The 25835-nt window shown below is 42.8% G+C and overlaps 1 protein-coding gene across 3 annotated transcripts in view; it reads left to right on the plus strand.

Moving 5' to 3' along the window:
* The window catches only part of PRKAR1B (protein kinase cAMP-dependent type I regulatory subunit beta), a 211360-nt gene that overhangs the window by 106380 nt on the left and 79145 nt on the right, over positions 1–25835 (plus strand). For all 3 annotated transcript variants that reach the window (XM_078774248.1, XM_068110517.2, XM_068110516.2), the window contains exon 4: positions 21436–21497. In XM_078774248.1, coding sequence (XP_078630374.1) covers positions 21436–21497 — 62 coding nt within the window. The remainder of the gene's footprint in view (positions 1–21435; positions 21498–25835) is intronic.

A 25835-nucleotide genomic window follows, 5' to 3' on the forward strand; every position in this document is an offset into this window, starting at 1 on the left:
ACTGTTTACCTTTGTACCATTTCAGGTTATTCTCTGGACTTGGAATTGTTTGAATTTCAATAAAAACTGGAAAAATTGAGGTGTTCTCAAACTTTTGACCGGTAGTGTGTGTGTATATATAATTATATATATATATATATATATATATATATATATATATATATATATATATATGTATATATATATATGTATATATATATGTATATATATATGTATATATATATGTATATATATATGTATATATATATGTATATATATATGTATATATATATGTATATATACATGTGTATGTATATGTATATGTATATATATATGTATATATGTATATGTATATATGTATATGTATATATATATGTATATATATATGTATATGTATATATATATGTATATATATATGTATATATATATATATGTGTATATATATGTATATATATATGTATATGTGTGAAGAATCAGCTCTTCGTTTGGAAAAGAAGTCCACAAATAGCCTGAAAAATGACGCAGCTTTTTAATCAAAACCAACTTATACAGATCCGGAAGAAGCCAAGACATCTACAGCAAGAGCCAGTCTCATGCCACGTCAAGCCTTCCTGCAAACGCATTGATTCTCATTCACTTATATACGAATACGATTATCAGAAAATCTCCGAGAGAACAAACAAAACTGGGAGAGGTTCCTCCCCGGTGGGCCAAGCCCCCACCGTCATCCGCCCTGTTATTCGGGGGAGTCAGCCCTTCCTTATCATTCGGACCAAATGTTTCTCTGGGCTCCGAGAAAACAGAAATGTAACTCACAAAGAGAAGAGTGTATGCTTAGCCAAACAAACCCATATATTTTATGGGTTTGTGTACATGAGTAATTCAAAGCATGTTTATACAGAGTCATGCGTTGCTGTGATTAAAACAAAATATATATGGTTAACGATAGGTTCATGTCATTCTACTAGCATTACGCAAAAACACGCGCATGTGGGCGTGGTTTTACGACCAGCCTCGAAAAAAGCACACGTATACAATTGTCCAGCATGACCTCATTTTAAGCCTTTCCTCATCCAAAACTAAAACGAAGCAAAAACCCTTTATTAACTTTATGAAAATAGCATTTTTAAACATCATATAAATCATAACACATTAGCAACCAACGTCTATAACTGAACTTTAGGCAATAACAAATCTACTACTTGACATTCCTTCCTCTTGTCTCGTCGAGACAAAGTATCTTAAGAGACAACGTGCCACATCGGGCTTTATTGAAAAATAATTGTGTAATGCGGGTATTGAAAAAATAATTGTGTAATGCGGGTATCTCCCAAGGGCATATCGTGCGCCCAAAGCGCCTCGCCCGTGCATTTGGCGAACGTGTCGTGTGGTGCGTGCTCGGAGCCTGAGGGCTCAGAACATGAAAGTCCATTAACGTTTCGGATCCACAACGAAGAGGTCTGGTCCAGATGAGGTTCTGCTCCGCCAGAGGGCCACCACCTCCCCTGCGGAACTTGCTCCCCCCACCCTTTGCAGACCCAGTCCTTGCAGATCTTCGAAGTTAATCAACGATCATGCCCATGAGGTCCCTCACGTGCTGCTGTTCTGGGGAATACATAATATTGTCAGTATCTTGTGTCTCAATTTCCTGGTCAGGGTACAGAGCGTAAAAATCCGATTCACTTGAAGCATTTGAACTTAATACATATGAAGCAAAGAGAGGAACTTCCTTTATGTCAAAGTCTCCCTTGGGCGCCTGGTCGGCTTGCGGGTCTAGGATATCCACGTCGGGTCCCTCGACCGCCAGACCCAGCGTCGCAATCAGATCCATAGTTGGGTTGAAAGGGGGCGTGCAGCTGTCAGCTTGTAATACATAAGCAGCGTTAGCCAGTACACGCAAGGGGTTTATAGCACAAGTATCACAGTCATCACATACACCGTTACAGGCAGCAGCCAGTTCCCACATGGGATCCGCACAAGTATCACAGTCATTACATACACCGTTACAGGCAGCAGCCAGTTCCCACATGGGATCCGCACAAGTATCACAGTCATTACAAAATTCAATGCAATTTTCTGGAGCGCCGGTCGCAACTGCCTTGTTGAAGGACCCGTTCAGGTCGACGGCCTCTGTGGTCAGAGCCATAGTCGTTGTCGGCGGCTTCTTCACTTTCCATCCTGTAAAATACTTTCTCATACAGAGGAGGACTAGAGATTTCATTAGTGCCCCCCAAATTACTACCCCGATTATCACAGCCAGTGCGGTCAATAACCACTTCACTATGGTGCCCGTCCATCCCTGGAACCAGTCAGTGAGCCAGCTAAATGTATAAGAATTTTCGCGCGCGATCCGATCGATCCAATAGTATGTCATGAGCCGTAGCGGTGTCGTTTGCCACCTTTTCTAGGGCCAAAGCCAATTTATCTATCCGGAAACTATCCATGACTGTGCCCGCTCCTGGGAAGAAGAAACCAAACACCTTTTCCCATAGACTCCCGTGTAGTTTAGTGGTTCCATCTTCGTTCATGACTGACCTCTTATAACGCCTGTCCAAGGACTTTGGGTCTAGCTCATCCAGTATCTCAACGTCAGGAAGAACTGAACCCAGATAACATGTGCCCCCCCAATTATTTGGTAAATAGGGGTAAGCCTTGTCGCCGCATATAAACATTGTCCCATGGGGTGGGACCAGGTGGGTGGATAAGCACTGGAGTCCCTTTACCACCCCATTAATCCTACTAACCCCCCTAGAGAATGTTATAGCCGTTATGTTGTGGTTGTGTTTATCTTGCAGTACTATTCGTAATGTAATCCCCGAGCTCCCTTGTCCCAGCTTCCCGGGGAGAGTGTAGGCGCATTCTGATTCTCCCATACGCAAGTGGCCGGAACCCTGGAGGCAGACCCTCCCTTTCTGTGGTTTGACCCAGACGGGGGCAGGCCTCTCGGCCACATGGGCAATCATTGACGGGCGATAATTAAATTGTCGATTGCAACTCTTGCCGTTGTCAACCCCTTCTCTTTCCAGCGTGGTGACTAAACATGGGGAATCGATAGGTTGTGAGCAGAGGTCATTGAGGGACAGAGGTAGCACTATCATGTGTATTCCTGTGGTGCCTGCTTGGGGAAAGCGCATGCACGACCAGCAGTGTGTCCTATTTTGAATTGTTGCCACCTCCCTGGCCACTTTCCAATATGTGTTTTCCCCCCTCTTTGGGGCCTTATCCTGGGGTTGCGGCGTGAGTATGTATTCGATGCATGGTATGTAGTTCTTTTCGCCACCGGCCGCGCCAGGGGTCCAGACGCTGCACCGGACCTGCATAGTCATGCCTTTCTCTAGGCGCGTGCGTGTTTGTAGCTTAAAATCAGGGGTTCCCCATTGGTATCCTGGTTGGGCCAAGGTCTTAATGCTAGCTTGCCCGTCTTCCCGGAACTCTCGTTGCTTTTGTAGTATCATGCCAACGCGTCCAGGCCCTGCCGACAGTGCTAGCCAATTTATGTTCACCCAATTTGTGTGCAGGGCTTTCTGTTCGAAACATGGTAGTGATACTCTTTGTCCCCATGTTACGGTGAGGTGTCGGGTTTCGTTTTCGCATCTATTGGAATCGGAGTTTCCCCTAGCTGCTGTCGCTATCAATAGTATTGTACCTATGATTAGGCCCATCCTTACTGTGGTTGCTGTGGTGTAATGTCTGGTGCTTGTATGGCCAACTTACAGTGCGTGGCGTGGATCCACGAGGTCTTGCCCTCGCAAAAGACTGCCGTTGGTGTAGTCAGCAACACCTGGACTGGTCCCTTCCACCTTGGTTCCAAGGCGTTCTTGCAGGTGAAGTGCTCCACGAACACCTGGTCCACAAGTCTCCTGGGAGCGCCTGGTCTACAGGTCTCCAATTCATAGATTCAATTCATTCAATTCATAGTTTCATAGAACACCTTTTCTCCAATTTCCTAATCCACTTTTTTCAAGTGGATCCAATTTTATCCAATATTCAATTTTTAAATTCAATCCCATTTAATCCAGTCCAATTCAAATTAAATTCAATCCTTCTCTCAGCATCCCATTACCTGTTTCCAACATCAATAAAAATAAATTATAAAATTAATAAAAAAATCAATCATCTCAACTCTCAAATCGAATCAAAAAATAAAAATAAACGAAAATTACTTCAGCGAGAGTTTCAACTAGAATTAACACAAACAAACCACCATTAACCTCCATTAACACAAACAAACCACCATTAACCTCCATTAACCTCCCCCTATTATTTATTTATTTTCACGAATAAACAAATAATAGAAATAACCTGGTCTACTTCCAATTTCAATTCTGGTCAGTTCTGGTGTCTGGTCACACACAATGTTTTCCTCACCCACTGTGATTCGCTCAAAATAGATTCTCACTGTTATATCTGAAATTCGTCTCATGAAAACCCATTCAAGAGTCCGGTGTAACAGATAGCCAAACACATAGACACGCCGAAGACCCCAGGGTACCCATCAAACTAGCTTGTCCCCAGATCCACAACACAGCGAAACATGTAACTTTACTAAAATAATCACTTACTCATAACTAATACTCATAATAACTCATAATTACTTATGTAATTACTCATACCAATACTTACTTAAAATAATGTAATATCCCAATCTTCACCCCCTATGCAAATCGAAGCACCCCGGACAACCCACAACCAATATCAACCACTGTAGCCGCCTTCCCCTCCAGGCAGCCACACACAGCCACATACATCTCCACCCACGTCACACAAGACAACAGCCAACCAGTGTGTCCACCACACAGAAACCTTTGGCAATGCAACAACCGAACTCCCAGACAACCAACAACAAAACCCAATCCATCTCCATGGCTCATCAAGCAGTTCCAACTTAATCCAGCTTCACATACCGATTTCCCCAAAAACTCGTGAAACTTCACCCCCATTTTGGAAAAACCCTGGACTAAACCCTGACACCCTAAATAACTTCAGACCCATCTCCAATCTACCCTTTCTGTCAAAAGTTTTGGAACGTGCTGTGGCCACTCAACTCAAACATCACCACTCTGCCAATAACCTGTATGAAACATCCCAATCCGGATTCTGCTCCAGCCACAGTACTGAAACTGTTCTCCTCAAAATCACCAGCGACCTTTTCTCTCCTCTGATGCTGGCAACCTCAACATTTTCATCCTCCTCACCTCAACGCCTCCTTTGACATCATCAATCACACCATCCTCCTCACCCTGTTTAGACCAGCTTGTGCCTATTAAACCCAAATCAGTTCACTCCCAAGCCCACAAGGACCACCTACTACTCTCAAATTATCCACTCTGGCTCCGGAATCCCAAAAGCACTCTTCTCTACAATAAACAAACTAAATAAACAAACTTTACAACGTGAACAAACTCCTCAGCGCCCTGGATACCGCCACCTGTCACTCAGAGTAGACAACAGCATCTCCTTTCTGGCTTTCAGCATCTCCTTTCTCCTTTCTGGCATCCAAATGAAATTCTGGCTTCAAATCAACTTCCTCGACCTTAACTATGATAAATCTAAATTAATCTTCGTTTGCCCACAACCACTCACCAAATTCACCCATAACTTTGCCCCAACATCGGTGGTCATTTGAACACAAATTGAACAAAATTAATCGAACAAAACACTTCCATTAACTCGACATTCTTTTCACAGCACAAAGTTCACTTGAACATCTTTTTCCTGGATACTCCCTCTTTATTTTTATACCATACCATGCTTCTCCACTTGCAACCCAAATATTTTCCATGAAATAAATAAAATGAATTTTACATGTTTCGTGAACGGAACAAAGCACTCTGTAATCGTCAGATTGAAACTGCCCCAAACCCGTCCATATAAACTCCATTGTTGTCCTGTCCATCTCTCTGTGTTACATTTACATTTTGTGACTCACAGCTCCTGCCTCCATGGAACAATGACGCCTGAGCACTCAATTAGCCCTCCCAGTACCAAAGACTTACAATCAGACCGACAGACAGACAAATAACAGAGGCATGTCGCCAGCCCCAGCACAGGACATCACCTTTCCGGGCAGGCACAATATAATCCACAGCATCGAAATGCCAATTTCTATCCGGAGCCTCGCAAAGCCAAAATCCATGCATGCGTGCTCCATCATGCAACCCGATCTGTACTCGGTGCGCCCGGCGCCCCCTATAATCAGTGAGTTATAATAACCACAATATCTCTGGCACCCAACTCGTGATACCACAATTTAATCCACGTTACTTGCATCTCTTCATCCTCCCAAATGTCCTCCATTTAACGTGACTCAAATCCATCTCAAATCCCCACAGCTCGATCGAACACGTCACTGTACTCGGCTCGGTTAAATTAAATTCCAAGCGTACTGTACCTGACGCTTCCACAACAACAAAAAACTCGATATTCTCTGTCCACTAATTATGTACATGACTTCAGTTTAACCAACAATATAATGTCCTTTCCTTCCAGATTTAGGTTCTATATCCTGTCGTTAAAGCAACACCTCGTAGACTGACTGCCTGTCGTTCTTCCAAGGTTAGTGAATTACCTCTGACCTTTCCCTTGCATATCTCGAACAAAGGTCAACTAAACTTTAAAAGGTCAAACTTCGAATTGGTCAACACAAATGCATCGATGCATCTTCCAGCCGCCACTCCGCACTGTACCTTACTGTATGAACAAGACTTCCTGTTGGAACTTGGCTCCGGAAATTAATTACTCTGTCTTGAAATCGTTTATTTTAGCCATCTTAAATAAATCCATCCATCTATCCATCTTATAAATAACGTATTCGTCCTGTGACATTGCCTGGCATATATGTCGCAGCCGGCCACTATTCCGACATGGCTCGTCTGACATGAACGTCCGACATCCAGCAAAGTCGAAATGACCCACAATGCATTTGGGCACACATCCTCCTCTGAGAGTGGGCGAGTTATCGCCGGCACTCTGAGCAAGTCTCATACAGCACACCCGTGACTCGCGGCTCGCTCGGCTCCTGTCTGAACACACAATAACTCTACTCTAACTTCCACGGAGCCGCACGGCGGAAACACAGGTTTGTACCACCTTTTAATTAAACGAACATTGCCAGGATTCTCGGATAGACGTTTAATTTCACAACACGCATGACAAAAATCCGATTTAAATTCAGAGATCGCCGATCGACCTGGCACAACCATCTCAACGCGACGACGCCACGCCGCCCCCCCCCCGTCTTGGCGCGCACCCTCGTGCCTCCGCACGAATCTCAACACTCCCTGCACGCCGCTCTATTCGCGTTCGCGGCGGGGTTTACCTCACGTTGGGACATGCAGTCGGCTGTCATAACAAAGTGCGAAAAGCTGTCATAACAAATCTGCGACCTGACATGTAGTGAGCTGTCAGAACATTGAGCTGTCAGAACTCATCCCTAGCTCGTAAACATCGCAAAAAAAACAGGATCTCCGACGCTCCACCTCTCTGACCCAAAATGCACTATATGACACCATCATCCTAAAGGTGAGCTGCCTCAGGAATATAGGCCTACCCCACACATACAATACACAATATCTGCCATTGAATGAACTCTTCGATTCAAGTAAAACACACATATTGATTCGAATTCTGAACCTCCAGTTCCACAAACTCCAAACCTCCGTCCGGCTGCCGCTCGAAAGACAAAGCAGCCCATCCTGCAACCATCTCCAAGAAACCGTTTCATATCAACAGTAGGTCGACAAGGGCACTCCGAGTGCTTTCCTGACCCGATTTATATCAATTCGCTTCCCAAACAACTCCCAAACAGATGAAAATCCGGACTCAGTTCAAGACCTCGCCTGTTCTCTCGGATAGACGCTAAAATGGACATTCCCGGCCTGAATTTCCCCCATGTCGAGCAGACCACTTACAAAGCTTCACACCGAAACCCTCTGCTTTGCATATGTCATACAGACAGATACATTGGCCAGATACACACGTCAATTAACATCCCAATATACATTCATTCCTCATCCATATACTCATATAAGTCTCCCAGACTTCGCGCGAAACTCAGATCGACTCAAATCATGCCTTTCTCCAGCCACTCCCAAACAATCTTTGCTCATTCATGTTACGTCTCTCATTCCAGGAAAAGGATTTTTGGGACGGGTTGGACGGGGGGTGGGTTGAGGTGAAAAAAAGGGAAGGCAGGGCGGGGTGTTGGGGTGTTGCCTAGAGCCCTGGGACTGAGCTCAGGTCTTGGGGGGGTGGGGGGTGTTGCCTAGAGCCCCGGGACTGAGCTCAGGTCTTGGGGGGGGGGTGGGGGTCTTGGTCTGGTATCTGGTCCAGCGGCATCACTCGCTGTTTTACTTGTTTAACTGCTTACTTACTTGTCCTCTGTCCTGTAGCTTCAATAACTATAGCTGCAATGCTTAAAATTTCAATATTTCAAAAACCATTCCTGTCCTTCTCACCCTGTGGCCACCTGGCCCATTTCCTGTGAGCTTATTTATTTTCTCTTGTCCACCAGGTCCTGGCCTGTTTCTATCTGGACCTCTGTTGCTTTGGCCTTCTATCTAAGTTAGCCATAGCCCTTCGTTCCCTGGCATGCAATGGCATACCCCATCTTGTCTCTGGGCTGTTCCTTCCTGGAAAAATCTTGGCCACCTGGCTTCAGCCTATATGGCTGTCCGACCTCATTTTCCCCTCCTGGTGCTAACTGTAACTTTAAGCTTACTGTTAAGTCCTTACTTGTTTATCCTGGCTTTAACAAAGCCACGTCATTCTGAGGCCTAAAATGAGCCTTTACTTACAATCTCTGTTCGAGTGCAGGCCGCGGAAGACAAGGAGACTGAACCCGCTGGAGGGAGGAAGGTACGAATTTGGAATAATAGCCCTCTGATATAAAACAACTCCCACCTTTAATCAAATCCGCGTGCCGGCGCGCCTCAGGCAGCCTTCCTCCTGTCCCTCGGGCTCCGTTTCCCGTCGTCCGGTGCTGACCCCACTCCTGGTACCATCTGTGAAGAATCAGCTCTTCGTTTGGAAAAGAAGTCCACAAATAGCCTGAAAAATGACGCAGCTTTTTAATCAAAACCAACTTATACAGATCCGGAAGAAGCCAAGACATCTACAGCAAGAGCCAGTCTCATGCCACGTCAAGCCTTCCTGCAAACGCATTGATTCTCATTCACTTATATACGAATACGATTATCAGAAAATCTCCGAGAGAACAAACAAAACTGGGAGAGGTTCCTCCCCGGTGGGCCAAGCCCCCACCGTCATCCGCCCTGTTATTCGGGGGAGTCAGCCCTTCCTTATCATTCGGACCAAATGTTTCTCTGGGCTCCGAGAAAACAGAAATGTAACTCACAAAGAGAAGAGTGTATGCTTAGCCAAACAAACCCATATATTTTATGGGTTTGTGTACATGAGTAATTCAAAGCATGTTTATACAGAGTCATGCGTTGCTGTGATTAAAACAAAATATATATGGTTAACGATAGGTTCATGTCATTCTACTAGCATTACGCAAAAACACGCGCATGTGGGCGTGGTTTTACGACCAGCCTCGAAAAAAGCACACGTATACAATTGTCCAGCATGACCTCATTTTAAGCCTTTCCTCATCCAAAACTAAAACGAAGCAAAAACCCTTTATTAACTTTATGAAAATAGCATTTTTAAACATCATATAAATCATAACACATTAGCAACCAACGTCTATAACTGAACTTTAGGCAATAACAAATCTACTACTTGACATATGTATGTATATATATGTGTATATATATGTATATATATATGTATATGTATATGTGTATATATATATGTATATGTATATGTGTATATATATATGTATATATATATATGTCGGCCTTTTTCCCCTTTAGAAGGGGGGATTAATCCCCTTTTGTTTTTGACTGACCTGACGTGAGTCCTGAAGTTGCACAAGCTCCCTCCGGAGAGGCAGGTGTGCAACCTCGTTCACGACCGCGGACAGATGTTAATTGCCGAGCGGTTTAGCAACCGCGGCACGAACCATTAGCAAAGACTAACCCGATCCTGAACGTTGGCCAAAATCGCGCCACAGGTTTTCAATGGGGAAAATCACAAAGACGACCGTATGTGAAGAAGAAAAGGCAAGGTAGGAAGAACAAATATAATTTATTACTACTATTTCCACAATTAAAGGAACCAAGGAGAAGGAAAGATACAAAAATAATTTACAGAAGGATGGAAGGACCAGAAGGACACAGTGCAATACTAACTTACCTATACAAACTTACTTATACCCCAGGACAAGACACACAAAACAGACGACAATCAGACTTACACGAATGGGGAATGAAGGCAGGAACGAATGGCTGGAAGGAGAGGAAGGTTCAGCTGGACGCAGGAGGACGGCCGGGCCGGGAGCGAGCAGCCGCCGACTCTCCACCCTCGGGTCCACACCGCCGGGATGTTCGCAACAGCGCGTCGGAGCTTGACGTGGCAAGGCTGGTTGGAAACAGCGTCTCCCTCACTCGTACTCCCGCAGGTTGCACGTCTCTCTTTACCAACTCAAGCGCCTTCCTGACAGAAACTGCCTTCGTGCTCCCTCGCTCGTCTGGCTCCCTCCCTCATCTGCTGCCTCAATCGTCTCCTGCCTCAATCGTCTGCTGCCTCAATCGTCTGCTGGTGGGGGCTCTCCCGTGACGGGTTATATATGCCACACCCATGAATCCTCCAGAACCTCCCCGGTCGTTCTCCGCCCTCCCAAGCCAAACCCCTCATCTTTGGTTGGTTGATCGGGGCTGGCTCACTCCTCCCTCCGATGACGAGGGCGGAGACACGCCTTTCTTCTCCGAACCGACCGCGTGTTCAATGGAGGGCGAATGCAGTTGGCAATTGAGGCTTTGCACTAGACAGGGGATTCTACCTTATTTCAATTTGATGCAATGCAGAGTCAACTAATGGGAAACACAGCCTTCAACTAATACACATAATAAGGAAATAACTATTTAGAAGGGTATATGGTGGCCTGCGTGTATGTATATGGACTAACTAAGAGGATGACCTATGACCTTTACACTACGGAGGGTGATATTTACAACAAGATTCATGACACTTACAACAATAAAAAAAAACACAGGATTCTCAAATCCGCAACAATATATATATTAGATAGATAGATAGATAGATATATAAATACTTTTTTGCAAAAGTCTTAGACACATTCAGGATTTAAAATATATGGATGTGGTGATCATCAACAATTTACTCAAAGCCTATGGTAATGTTTTCTACTATTATTACAATGTTGACTGTTGTTAATAATGCTGCATTTGGGTGAGAAGAAACCAAGCTTGTCAATTGTAATTGACACTTCTATAATTGGCAAACCCAGGACTGGAATACCCAAAAAGCTGTCTAACAGGTAAATGAGCAGTACTTGAAGATAATACCCTGAATAAACATAAAGGAGACAGGTGTTGAATTGACAACAGAACTGGCAAAAGGCTCAGGTGACATTGTCCATCCATCAACAGTACATGGTCACTTTTGAAATCAATCAGGACCTAAACCTAAAGGTTGTATTGCAGTAAGGAAACCGATGTGAAGAAAGAGAAACAAGACTGAAATGCTCAAATATGCGCAAGAACACAGAAATATGACGATGGAACAATGGTCAAAGGTTCTTTGGATAGATGAGTCAAAGTTTCAGTTATTTGGATCTCGTAGTTAAGAGAGTAAGTGAGATGATGAAAAACTGATGCTTCGAAAGAGCCTTGCTTGAAGCCAACAATTAAGCATGGAGGAGATTTAATTCAGGTTTGGGGATGCATATCCTCAAATGGTCATGGAGAATTGCTGTAAATTTATGTTACATTGGCTGCAGCAAGGTACAAACAAATTGTAATCCACCATGCTATCCCCAATGGTGCAAGACTTTTGTCCAAACTTAATCTTACAGCAAGATTGGCAGGGACTGCCTCTTTCGGACTGGTCTCCCATATCTACTGCCCCCGATGTTAACTTAGCCTGGGAATTCTTCTACAGAAACCTGCTCTCTATCATACACAGGATCATCCCATCTTGTCTTTAATAATTATCCTACCCTTTTTCCCACCCATGGTACACTGAATCCTGTGGCGAGGAAGTGTCTCTGAAACAACTTTCCTTCTCTTCCTAGAAAGCAAATCCAAATGATGGCAGTCTCAGTGCATTCCAAAACGTCTGCAACAAGCATGTGTCCACTCTCAGGAGAGACAGAAAACAACCTCTGTCCAACCTCAACAATGAACTTTCAAACTTGTCTCCCTTCTCTAAAACCTGGTGGTGCCTTATTAAGTCTGTCTCTGGAGTATGCTCCCCTTCCATCCCTTCCCTCTCTTCAAATGGCACCACAGCCGTGTTTGTTCCATCTCTGCCCATGAGAAGGCCGAATGCCTCAATTCTGTGTTTGCTTCCAAATCTTGTGTCCCCAACTCCTCACTTTCAGCACGTATCCTTCCCTGTCATACCCAACTGCTCCTGGACCCTGTGTCTTTTGCACCTCAGAAGGTGGAGATGGTTCTTTCAACCCTCAACACTAACTCTGCCACTGGACCAGACGGCAGCAGCTCACTTGTCCTAAAAACTTGCTTTGCTGCTCTTGAACATCCTCTCTCTGCCTTTTCACCCTTTCATTTGTGCGAGGTCATCTTCCATCTGCTTGGAAATCAGCCAAAATCACTGGACCACATAAAAAGGTGCAAAAACTGATCCCTTCAAATACAGATCTATAAACTTACTTCCAATCATCAGCAATGTCATGGAATCCATCATCACAGTTGATATGAATTTTCTTTTCTTACATAGGCGAGGCTCGTGGAAGAGCTAGCACACTGAATGGATCAGGACATAACAGACATAACCCATAATGTCAAGGTGGATTTTTATTTTTAGAAATTTAAACAAAAAAAAGAGAAATACAGAAATATCTCATTTATGTAAGTATTCAACCCCCTGAGTCAATACTATGTAGGAGTGTCTGTGGCAGCGATTACAGCTTCAAGTCTTCTTGGGTGTGTCTGCAGGAGTTCTTCGGACAGTTCCATGGACTTCGTGGTGGAGTTTCTGCTCTGACTTACACTGTCAACTCTAGAACCTTGTATAGAAAGGTGTGTTTCTTTCTAAATTATGTTCAATCAATTGAATTGGCCACAGGTGGTCTACAAACAAGTTGGAGAGACATTTCAAGGATTATCAGAGGAATTTGAATGCACCTGAGCTCAATTTGGAGTGTCATAGCAAAGGGGTTGAATACTTAATGACTGAAGACATTTCAGGTTTTCATTTTTAAATATTTTGTAAGAACTGCTGAAAGAAAAATTCCATATTGACATTATGGGGTAGTATATGTCGATCAGTGACAACATAATCTGAATTGTATTCCATTTTAAATTCATCTGTAATGCAACAAAATGTGAAAAATGTCAAGAGGTGTGAATACTTTCCAAAGGCACTGGAGGTGCGTTATAAATGCATACTGCATTTCTGCTTCCTGGTGCACTGGCTTGAACGTTTAGTCACACGATGCTGATCACGTTCTCTCGCACTTAACTATATCAAACAAATACAAGAAACACAACAAACAAGAAAACGGGAAGAACCCCAAAAAGCAGGGCTGGTTGTAAGTCCAGCATTTTTTGGAATTATTTTCTGATAAACCTGCTTGATCCAACTTTGGCCGATGGATATCCTTACTGCATGAACGTTGCTCGGAATGGAATCGCTTTTTAACCTGGGATACCCTGTGCTATATTTTGTATAAAACTTGCTTTCACACGACCAGATAAGTATGAAATTCTTCATTTCGTCAAATTGTCAATAGCTTATCGAATGAGCACACGGTAGCTCATCCTTCATTTAAAAATGATGGGATCCTGTGCTGTTCGCTGCAAAATCAATCAAAGAAGGGGTTTAAAACGTATCGACTCACCAGCCATTCAATAACATCAATCTGTCAATAGTGTCAGCACCGAATCGACACGGATTTTTTCATTTTATTTTTTTGTACACAAGATCGAGGCTTATGTAAGAGCTAACATTGATCACAACAAGACAAACTGACACAACATATGATAATGGGAGCCGGCGAACAAGATTGAGAGCAGGGACATCGGGAGATTTGTGGGAGGGGGAGGGCTTGGGGGGAGGAAGCATGGGAAGGGGGGGGGGGGATTAACACTTCATGTACATGGGAAGGGCACATCAACTTCATGTGTACACAATGCACTATTATTTATTTATTTATATGTGTGTGTGTGTGTGTGTGTGTGTGTGTGTGTGTGTGTGAGTGTATATATATATATATATATATAGTACAGTGGATAACAACAACATTTGTGCATTTAATGACAAAATTATGAAATTTCTAACATAGTTGGTGCATACCATAAGGTTTATTTTCAGATGTGGAGGGAAGTCAGATTTGACCTCTGAGGACCGTGAGAGGTCAAATCCATAATGGCCGCAAGTCCACCGAGTCTAATGTTCAAACGCGCTTAATTTTGGAGCCAAATAGTGTAGAAAAACATTATAGGTGTCATTTCTAACTAAATTGAGGATGCTCCTGATGAGCTGTGGGTTGCCTTTGGTGTTGGGTCAAGCTTTCGGTGCATAGCTGTTCACGAAATGGTTGCCACATTGAATCCAACACAGTGTCTGACTCTCCCAAACTTTCACGCTTTCACCGGGTGTGATACTGTATCTGCATTCGCTGGCAGAGGAAAGAAGACTGCCTGGGAAACTTGGAAGTCTTTCTTAGAGGTGAATGATGCTTTCAATGAACTCCTAGGCATGCCAAGTGAGGTCAGTGAAGGCTCAATGTTACTGCTGGAGCGATTTGTGGTGCTGATGTACGACCGAACCAGTGAGAGCACGGAAGCGAATGATGCCAGGAAACAGCTCTTCACACAGAAGTGTAGAACTCTAGAGAACATTCCTCCAACCCAGGCAGCACTCAAGCAGCACATCAAGCACACTTGCTACCAGGCCAACTGTTGGAACCAGGCATTGGTCATGGATCCAGAGATGCCAGACCCATCTGACTGGGGCTGGCCAAAGGAGACAACTGGGTGGCAGCCTCTTTGGAGCACTCTCCCTGAAGCATCAAAATCGTGCCAAAATCGATCCACTGTGGCTGCAAGAAAGGGTGCACTGGACGCTGCAAGTGCCAAAGCTGCACTCAAGGGCACTGCACTGTGTTTCTGTTCTGGAGACTGTTAGATTTTGATCATTACCAATTTTCATCATTGCACTTGATTTAATGTAAGCTTTTGTGGACATACTTGGTTAACTACAGTTATTTTTTCAGAGGTTATTGCATCATTCCTTGCAGTGTAAACACTTTTTTTCATCATTTCTGGTCTTTGGGTGTTCTGTACCTATCCCTCCCTGTAGGTACCTGAAAAAAAAAAAAGTTTTAAAAGTTCAAATGAACTTTTTCCAATAGCAGTTCCAACTGCAGTATCATAAAAATAGATATTTAACGTAATTTGACCTTGACCTAAATGCATGTCCTTGAGTTCTGGCGATCTCAAAAGTATGACCAAATGAATGGGCATCCCCAATTTAGTTGGAAATGACACCTATAATGTTTTTCCACACTGTTTGGTTCCAAAATTAAGCGCGTTAGAACATTGGACCCGGTGGACTGGCGGCCATTTCGGATTTGACCTCTCACGGTCCTCAGAGGTCAAATCTGACTTCCCTCCACATCTGAAAATAAACATTATGGTATATACTAACTATGCTAGAAATGTCATGCTTTTCTCAAAACATGCACAATTTGTTAAAATATGAGAGCTTATCCGCTGTACTAATATATATATATACAATATATAATATATATATATATAATATATATATATTATATACACATACATATATGTGTATAGATGTGTATATACAGTCGTGACCAAAAATATTGGCACCCTTGCACTTTTTTCAAATAACGCACAATTTTCTCAAAAAATAAGTTGAAATTGACAAAAGTATTTGGTCTACACAATTCTTTATTTCACTGTTAATATTACAGAAACGATTACAGGGGCAGTAGTTTCTTTGATTCAGAACTTAATATATCCTTTTAAATCAGAAAATAAAAAGAAATGGCATTGACAAAATTATTGACACCCCAGACTTAATATGTAGTAGCACAGACTTTGGACAAAATAACTGCAGTCAAGCGCTTCCGAAAGCCACGAATGAGCTTCCTACACCTCTGTACTGGCAGTTTGGCCCACTCTTGTGCAAACTGCTCCAGTTCTCCCAGATTTGAAGGGTGCCCTCTCCCAACTGCTGTTTTCAGATATTCCCACAGGTGTTCAATGAGATTTAGATCTGGACTCGTTGCTGGACACTTCAGAACAGTCCAGTGTTTTGTCTTCGACCATTTCTGGGTGCTTTTTGAAGTGTGTTTGGTGTCATTGTCCTGCTGCAAGATCCATGACCTTCGACGGAGACCCAGCTTTCTGACACTGGTTTGAACATTGTGCTCCAAAATGCCTTGGCAATCTCCTGATTTCATGATGCCGTGCACACATTCAAGGCACCCAGAGGCATCACAGCAACCCCAAAACATCACTGGACCTCCTCCAAGTTTGACTGGAGGGAAGGTGTTCTTTTCTTTGAAGGCTTCGTTTTGTTTTCTGCAAACATAGAGATGATGTGCTTTACTAAAAAGCTCTAATTTGGTCTCATCTGTCCACAGGACATTCTCCCAGAAGGATTTTTGCTTGTTCAGGTGTGTTTTTGGCCAACTCCAGTTGGGCTTTCTTATGTCTCTCTCTCTCTCTCAGCAGTGGGGTCCTCCATCAAACCCCATTTAATTCAGTTGGCAATGGATGGTGTGAGTTGAAACTGTTGTACCTTGTCTCTGAAGGTCAGCTTGAATCTGTTTGGCAGGTGATCGAGGTGCTTTCTCCGCCATTTGAACAATCCATCACTGCAAACCTCAATGAAGTTTTCTCTTGCGGCCATGTCCATGGCTGTTGGCTACAGTGTCATGGGCCTTAAACTTCCTGATAAAATTGCGTATTGTGGACACACGAACAATAAGGTCTCTGGAGATGGACTTGTAGCCTTGAGATTGTCCATGCTTGGCTACAATATTATTTCTGACCTCCTCGGACAATTCTCTTGTTTTATGTCTTTTCTCCGTGCTCATTGCGGTATACGCAGTGCCACAAAACAGCAGAATGACTCCTTTTCTCCATTCAAACTGGTTGAATGAGTGAATTTTATATTGCAGGCACCTGGAACTCACCACAGGTGAGTTCAATTCCAAAGTAAAGGAGAATCATCTGCTTGAAATCGAATTATTTCTAACAACTTCTAAAATATGCCAATAATATTGTCTGGGCCATTTTAGGATTTATTTGTGGAATATGCTGAGATTTAGTAATTTTTTCAGCTTTTGTTGTTTTGTTCCACTGCAAACCAAAGGAATACATATGTCGATACCAAGATATTTTTTAACTTCAACAATTTTCTGGACGAAATGGTGCATTATTTGAAAAGGTGCAAGGGTGCCAATATTTTTGGCCACGACTACGGACGCCAAACAGTTCCATCTTAGTTTCATCAGACCACAGAATCTTGTTTCTCGCAGTCTGAGAGTCCGTTCAGTGCTTTTTTGCAAACTCCAAGCGGGCTTTCATGTGTCTTTCACTGAGGAGAGGCTTCCGTCTGGCCACTCTGCCATAAAGCCCAGATTGGTGGAGTGTTGCAGTGATGGTTGTCCATCTGGAAGTTTCTCCCATCTCCACACAGCATCTCTGGAGCTCAGCCAGTGACCATCGGGTTCTTGGTCACCTCTCTTACCAAGGCCCTTCTCCCCCGATTGCTCAGTGTGGCCGGGCGGCCAGCTCTAGGAAGAGTCCTGGTTGTTCCAAACTTCTTCCATTTAAGAATAATGGAGGCAACTGTGCTCTTGGGAACCTTCAATGCAGGAGAGATTTTTTTGTCGGCTTCCCCAGATCTGTGCCTCGACACAATCCTGTCTCTGAGCTATGCAGGCAGTTCCTTCGACCCCATGGCTTGTTTTTTGCTCTGATATGCATTGTCAGCTGTGAGACCTTATATAGACAGGTGTGTGCCTTTCCAAATCATGTCCAATCAATTGAATTTACCACAGGTGGACTCCAATCAAGGTGTAGAAACATCTCAAAGATGATCAAGAGAAATGGGAGGCACCTGAGCTGAATTTCAAGTGCCATAGCAAAGGGTATGAATACTTATGTCAATGTGATATTTCAGCTTTTTCTTTTTAATAAATTTGCAAAATTTTCGAAAATCCTGTTTTCTCTTTGTCATTATGCAGTATTGAGTGTAGATTGATGAGGGAAAAAATGAATTTGAACGATTTCAGCATAAGGCTGCAACATAACAAAATGTGAAAAAAGTGAAGGGGTCTGAATACTTTCTGAATGCACTGTAGATGTACATAATATATATGTAAAGGTAAATTTTTCCTCCTTCCCTCTGACCCCGCCCCCCTCCCTCAAAACGGAGGGGCCTGTCAAAGCCCCCCCCCTAAAGATGTACAGTCACGTGAAAAAGTAAGTACACCCCATGTAAAGTTTTGACTTTTTCAACATATTTCAAGAAACAGCTATTTGATCTTCATTTCAACAATATTGAAAGATAAAGGTGATATAATATAACAAATATCATGAAACATTTACATTTTGTAGTCCATTGTATAATTTAAATGAACATAAATGCAAATTTCGCATGTGGAAAAAGTAAGTACACCCCTACATTTATCACTACTTCAAATACCTAAAATTAGAATCAGGTGCACCAGCTCAGGTGCAAATGATAAGAACATCGTTAGAGAGGATCTTGGAGGAACCTGTCTTATTTAAACCTCAGACATTCAGTTTGGTTTGCTTTTTGTTGTTGAAGTGTGTGGCATCACCATGCCTAGATCAAAAGAGCTCTCTGAGGCCTTCAGAAAGAAGGTTGTAGATGCCTACGAGTCTGGAAAGGGATTTAAAAAGATCTCCAAACAATTTGAAATCAATCATTCGACTGTCCAGAAGATCTGCAAGTGGAGAAGATTCCAAACAACTGCCAACTTGTTCAGGCCAGGCCGCCCCAGCAAGTTCAGCCCGAGAGCAGACCGCAAGATGCTGAAAGAAGTCTCTAAGAACCCCAGAATGTCATCACGGGACCTACAGGTAGCTCTTTCCACTGTTGATGTCAAAGTGCACGAGTCTACCATTAGAAAGAGGCTGCACAAATTTGATCTACATGGGAGGTGTGCCAGGAGGAAACCTTTGCTGTCCAGAAATAACATCAGGGCAAGACTAAAGTTTGCCAATGAACACCTAGGCAAAGACAAGCACTTCTGGAACAATGTGCTCTGGACAGATGAGTCAAAGGTGGAGCTATTTGGCCACAGTACCAGAAGACATGTTTGGCGAAAACCAAAGACAGCATTTGACCACAAGAACCTGATACCAACTGTAAAGCATGGTGGTGGAAATATTATGGTTTGGGGCAGCTTTGCTGCATCAGGGCCTGGGCAGCTCACCATCATAGAATCCACGATGAATTCTTCATTGTACCAGAGGGTGCTTGAAGATAATGTGAGGCCATCTGTTGGAGAGTTGAAGCTCAACCGAAGGTGCACCTTGCAACATGACAATGTCCCTAAACATACCAGTAAATCCACCAAGGAATGGCTGAAAAGAAAGAAATGGAGGGTTCTGGAATGGCCAAGTCAAAGCCCGGATCTAAATCCCATCGAGATGTTGTGGGGGGATTTGAAACAAGCTGTGCATGCAAGAAACCCCTCAAACATCGCAGCTGAAAGAATTCTGCATGGAGGAGTGGGCAAAAATTTCTCCCAGTCGATGTCAGAGACTGGTAGACAGTTATAAGAAATGCCTACTTGAGGTTGTTTCTGCCAAAGGGGGCAATACCACCTATAAGAGCCAAGGGTGTACTTACTTTTTACACATGCGAAATTTACATTTATGTTTATTTAAATTATACAATGGACTACAAAATGTAAATGTTTCATGATATTTGTTATATTATAATCACCTTTATCTATCAATATTGTTGAAATGAAGATCAAATGGCTGTATGTTGAAATATATTGAAAAAGTCAAAACTTTACATGGGGTGTACTTACTTTTTCACGTGACTGCATATGTAGTATATCTTTCCCTCCCTCTCCTCTGACCTCCCCCTCCCCTCCCCCTTCCACTCCCCCCACTCCCTTCTTAACCCCCCCTCTCCTGCTTCCTCCTCCCTCACCCCCTCCTCCCCCCTTGGGCAACACCGGGTACTCCTGCTAGTATATTTTACAAAGCCCTTGAGTTTCTTTCCCCCCTATTTGCATGATCCCGCTTGTGTCTTGCAAATAATTATAATGAACCCCTTGTTGACATTCATTTCCAATCTGTCCACGTTCATCTCTTCCTCCATTGATCCAGATCCGACATATTAGTGGGATACAAAATGTTAACTGTTCATCCTGGCGGAGGTATGCTCGTTACCGAGTGCCGTTCTAGTTTGATCTTGGTTTCCTCAATTATTCTTATGTTTCTATTGAAATGTCTTATTTTTTACTTTAATAATGATTTTAAGTTGAAATTTTCAACTTAAAATTTTAAGTTCCAGCTTGGCTGGAACGTATCTCATTGACTTACATATTCGAAACTGCTCGTCGTTTGCGATTTCGCCATTTGCGGAGGTTTACAGGAACGTACCTCCCACAGATGGGAGGTTTACTGTATTTCTTTAAGCTTAACCCATATCGTACACTGGTTCTCCACTGGGTGAATTGTCACCGTCATCCTGGACAAATTCCAAATTCCTGCTAAAATCAGTTGAATGTTTTATGAACCAGCAGGCTTGGCCTTTAAAGTTGTATTGTTTTAGATCATTCAACCATTTAGTTATAGATTTCAAGCAGGTGATAATCAAAACCTTTAAAGTTGTATTGTTTTTCCACTGGAGAACATTTTTACAATAGCTCTGCACACCAAAAATCCCACAAACTTTCAACGTTCCACAATTTACATTCTGTCGTCATGCAATATAGAACAGTTAAAATGTGCTCATAAAACAGCGTGGACATAATTTTGGTCCATTTTGCCACATTAATCTTGTGAAATATGATAGAAAGTGTGAAGAGATGTGGAATACACATAGCAGCAGACTCCTAAATGCAGTCAATTGCTAAATGCAAAATCTGACAGAAATGACCAAACATGCAATTTGCGTTCCCCTGAGCTGTTGAAATAATTTGTAATAGACCACCCTGTGCCTCCATTGTTCCCTCCCCTGGGTCCATTTGCAGACTGACGGACGTTGACTGCATGTCGGGCCTATGCTGCAGCCTCGTGTGCAGGCACTGGCAGTGATGAATGATGTTACTCTTCTTACAGTTATTTCTCATTTTTTCCTCCTTGTACTCCCACTCAGCGACATTTTTGATGCCATGTTCCCTGTGACCCACATTGCTGGAGAAACTGTTATACGACAAGGTGAGAGTTCTTGCTTTACACAATTTACTCACAAATTCATATATCTATATCCTATCCTACATGTTCTCTGTGACACCATTGCACCATATGCTTTAGGATAAAATCTTGAATTGGCGTAGCTTTCTTAACTACAATACAGTCTATCGACTGTCCAACCTCAAGCCTCTGAAGCCTACCTTTGTCTCTGATGAAAGTGATGTGTACTTTATCCTTCCATTGTGCACCATAGGATTGAAGGAGTACCAAGGTGAGTATGTAGAGCCATACAGGTGTTTGTAAATTGGCTCAACTGAAACCAAACTTTTTCATTTTAAACTCTGTGCAAAAATGAGCGTCAATGTGTGTTCATTGTGCCATTTTTCTTTGTCAGGTTTTCTCATGAAATTGAACCACGAGAGTTTGCCATTTGTTTACATGTATAAAGGATAATGGAGTTTTTCTATCCCAATTCCAGTTAGCATGAACAAAGGTCATCGGTTCTGACCTCGGGTAGATGTGCTTGTGATCAAGGTGCAGTCACACTATGACGTTTTAGAGAAACTTATATCTAGCGTATGAAAAATCATAAAATAATGTCAACACGTCGGCATACGCCCAAAAAAGCATCGAAAATTCTACAGCATGAATAAATTGGGCGTATGCATAACGTATTGAACGTATACATAGCGTATGTCTAACCTATTAGTAACCTATCACGAACTTATATATAACTTATGACAGCATATCACAGCGTATGGCCAGCGTATGTCCAGCGTTCTCGACTTATGCCCAACGTATGAGTAACTTATGAGAAACCTATGGGCAGCGCACTCGGCATGTTGCCGACGATCACGTGACGTTCTGCATAAATACGGCGCCGATCCCTACGTACCGCGAGCTATCAACATCAACATGGCACCCAAGAAAACGAAGAAGACAGCAACCGAGACGTCTGCCAGGGGCCGAGGTAGAGGCAAGAAGAACACATCTACACCATCATCCTCACCATCGTCCAAAGCCGCCGATCCACCTGCTCATGATCTCCCTGCTGTGCCCCAAGCCGGCTGCTCGCAGTCACCACGCTCTCCATCTCCTCATTCCGGTGATGGTTCCCGTGCCTCCCGTACCTCTTCTGTTGACTCGGATGCTGCATCAGTTGCCTCCACCTCCTCCCGCCAGTCTGATGACAAGACCAAGAAGAAGAGGAGGGCTGGTGAAGTGCCAATTCGATGATGTCATACTGATGTTGGAGAACGACTAGTTGGTATTATTGTCGAAGCCTCTCAGGATCCTCCATCTTCTCTGATGACGGGTGGAGAAGTGATGGTGAGCTACTCACAGGCCCCCATATATACAGTGACCGCAAAACGCCAATAATACGCTAGTTGTATGGTAGAAACATGTTCAATAAGTTACTCCATCGTCAGACATACGTCTAATACGTCTGAATACGTCAATATGCGTTGCAGATACGTCAGATATAGGTTAGATATAGGTTAGAAGTAAGTTACTCATAGGTTATCAATAAGTTAGCTGCACGGTACACCTTCATGCCAACGTATCTCGACGTATGAGTAACCTACCTCTAACGTATTTAACGTATGTCTAGCGTATGTCTAGCGTATGTCTAACGTATGCCTAACCTATGCCTAACCTATGAAGAGGACGTCGGCATACGCCCAAAATTTTTGTGCATGCACAAAAATTTATTTCGGCCTCTGCGTACAACAACGTATGCCAGCTTATACCAGCGTGCTTTTAACGTATACAACTTATACCAAACCTACCCCTAACTTATGTCAACGTACACCAGCGTGTTGGTGAAAATTCACATACGTCGGCATAAGTTACTGCTATACGTTATAGTGTGACTGCACATTCAGAGAAAACTAATGCTTTGCTCTTAACTTTATAAATAAGAATTACTTAATCCCCATTTCACATTCTGTTATTTGCTTCTTCTTTTTTTCCTTTGATTGCTGTGCGTCACAAAAATGTCCTCAATGCCAACTGGTAGCTTATGTAATCACATCGAACGTAGATGCCACTAAATTTGGCCATTATACTGTCATATGGGAACATCGATGATATGGCTAGATAAAAGCTTGGAGATATATATATATATATATATATATATATATATATATATATATATATATATATATATATATATATATATGTATACATATATATACATGTATATATATATATATATATATATATATATATATATATATATATATATATATATATATATATATATATATACAGTGAAACCTTGACTTACGAGTTTAATTGGTTCTGTGACCGAGCTCGTAACTCAATTTGCTCGTTTCTCAAATAAAGTTTCCCCATTAAAATGAATTGAAATGCTATTAATCCGTTCCAGCCCCCCAAAAACCACACCAATTTTTTTTGAAATATATATATATAAATATCTCGCGCTTTATATTTCACCTGAATGCAGCATACAAGTTGGCAGGATGGCCTGGACTGGAGGTACGCACACTTGACTCTAAACTGTCCAGCCTGGGTTTGAATCCCGACCCAGCTATAACCTGTCATGTCGGTGTTTCACAGGCAGGGTGATTCATCAATGTGTGTACCGCTAAACTGGGCGGCCCGTTTGCGTCCCATTAGTTGTTGGATGTTAAGGATCTCACCGTGTCTTCCACAAAGAGAAGGCGAGCTATCGCCGGCACTCTGAACAAGTTGTGGCCTGGCATGCTCTTCTCCTCTGCCGTTATATACGTCCTCCTCGGCATCTTTTTCCAGAAGAGCCCTGTCTCGTCACAGTTGAAGATTTGCTGGGGGATGTATCCTTCGGCTTCTATCAGTTCAGCAAAAGTTATAATAAAATCTTCAGCTGCCTTCACATCCGAGCTTGCTGCCTCACCATGCCTGACGACGGAGTGAATGCCGGTCCTCTTCTTAAAATTATCAAACCATCCCCGACTGGCTTTGAATGACTCTTCCGATGCCTCGTCCATTGATGTTCCTGCCGTCTGCTGCACCAAATCCCCGTAAATGTCTCGTGCCTTCTCACAGATGATGCTCTCGGTCACGGTATCTCCTGCGAGCTGCTTCTCCGTCAACCACACAAACAACAACTTCTCCATCTCTTCATGGACAGAGGTCCGGAGCTTTGAAATAATCTTAACGCCCTTGGCTGGCGTTATAGCCTTTATCGACTCCTTCTGCTTCAAAATCGTACATATCATAGAAGTACTACGATCGTACTGCCTCGCCAAGTCGACAACACGCACACCTCGCTCATGTTTTTCGACGATTACGTGTTTTATATCCAAGCTCGCTCGCTCGTAACTCAGATCTCGGCTCGCATCACAAAGCAAAAAATCGACCGAGCGACGGCTCGTATCTCGGAAAACTCGTAAGTTGGTGCACTCGTAAGTCAAGGTTTCACTGTATATATATATATATATATATATTGGCACCCTTGTACTTTTTTTTAAAATGCACCATTTCTTCCAGAAAATAGTTGAAATTCAAAAATCTTTTGGTATTCACAAATGTATTTCTTTGGTTTTCAGTGGAACAAAACAAAAAAGCTGAAAAAAATTACTAAATCTTAGCTTATTCCATACAGATATCCTAAAATTGCACGGACAATATTATTGGCACCTTTTAGAAGTTGTTGGAAATAATTAGATTTCAAGCAGGTGATTCTCCTTTACTTTGGAATTGAACTCACCTATGGTGAGTTGCAGGTGCTTGCGATATGAAAATCACTCATTCTACCAGTTTGAATAGAGAAAGTCATTCTGCTGTTTTGTGTCACTGTGTGTACTGCAATGAGCATGGAGAAAAGCAAGAAGCAGTTGGGAGAAGGCACCCTTCAAATTTGGAAGAACTGGAGCAGTCTGCACAAGAAGAGTGGGCCAAACTTCCAGTAGAGAGGTGTTGGAGGCTCATTCATGGCTATAGGAAGTGCTTGACTGCAGTTATATTGTCCAAAGGCCATGCTACCAAATATTAAGTCGAGGGTGTCAATAATTTTGTTCATGCCATTTATTTTTATTTTCTGATTTAAAAGGATATATTAATTTCTGCATCAAAAACAAAGGTTCTGTAATAATAGCAGTGAAATAAAGAATTGTGGAGACCGAATACTTGTCAATTTCAACTTATTTTTGGAGAAAATTGTGAGTTATTTGAAAAAAAGTGCAAGGGTGCCAATATTTTTGGCAGTGTGTGTGTGTGTGTGTGTGTGTGTGTGTGTGTGTGTGTGTGTGTGTGTGTATATTATATGTGCACACACAGTGCGGAGCAAAGGTACGAGTCAATTTATATCAATAGCAAGCTTTCTCAAATCACGACGTCAAAAACGAATTTGTCAAA

Source organism: Myxine glutinosa, chromosome 3 (genome assembly GCF_964187855.1).
Source record: "Myxine glutinosa chromosome 3, kmMyxGlut1.1, whole genome shotgun sequence".
Classification (NCBI taxonomy): Eukaryota; Metazoa; Chordata; class Myxini; order Myxiniformes; family Myxinidae; genus Myxine; species Myxine glutinosa.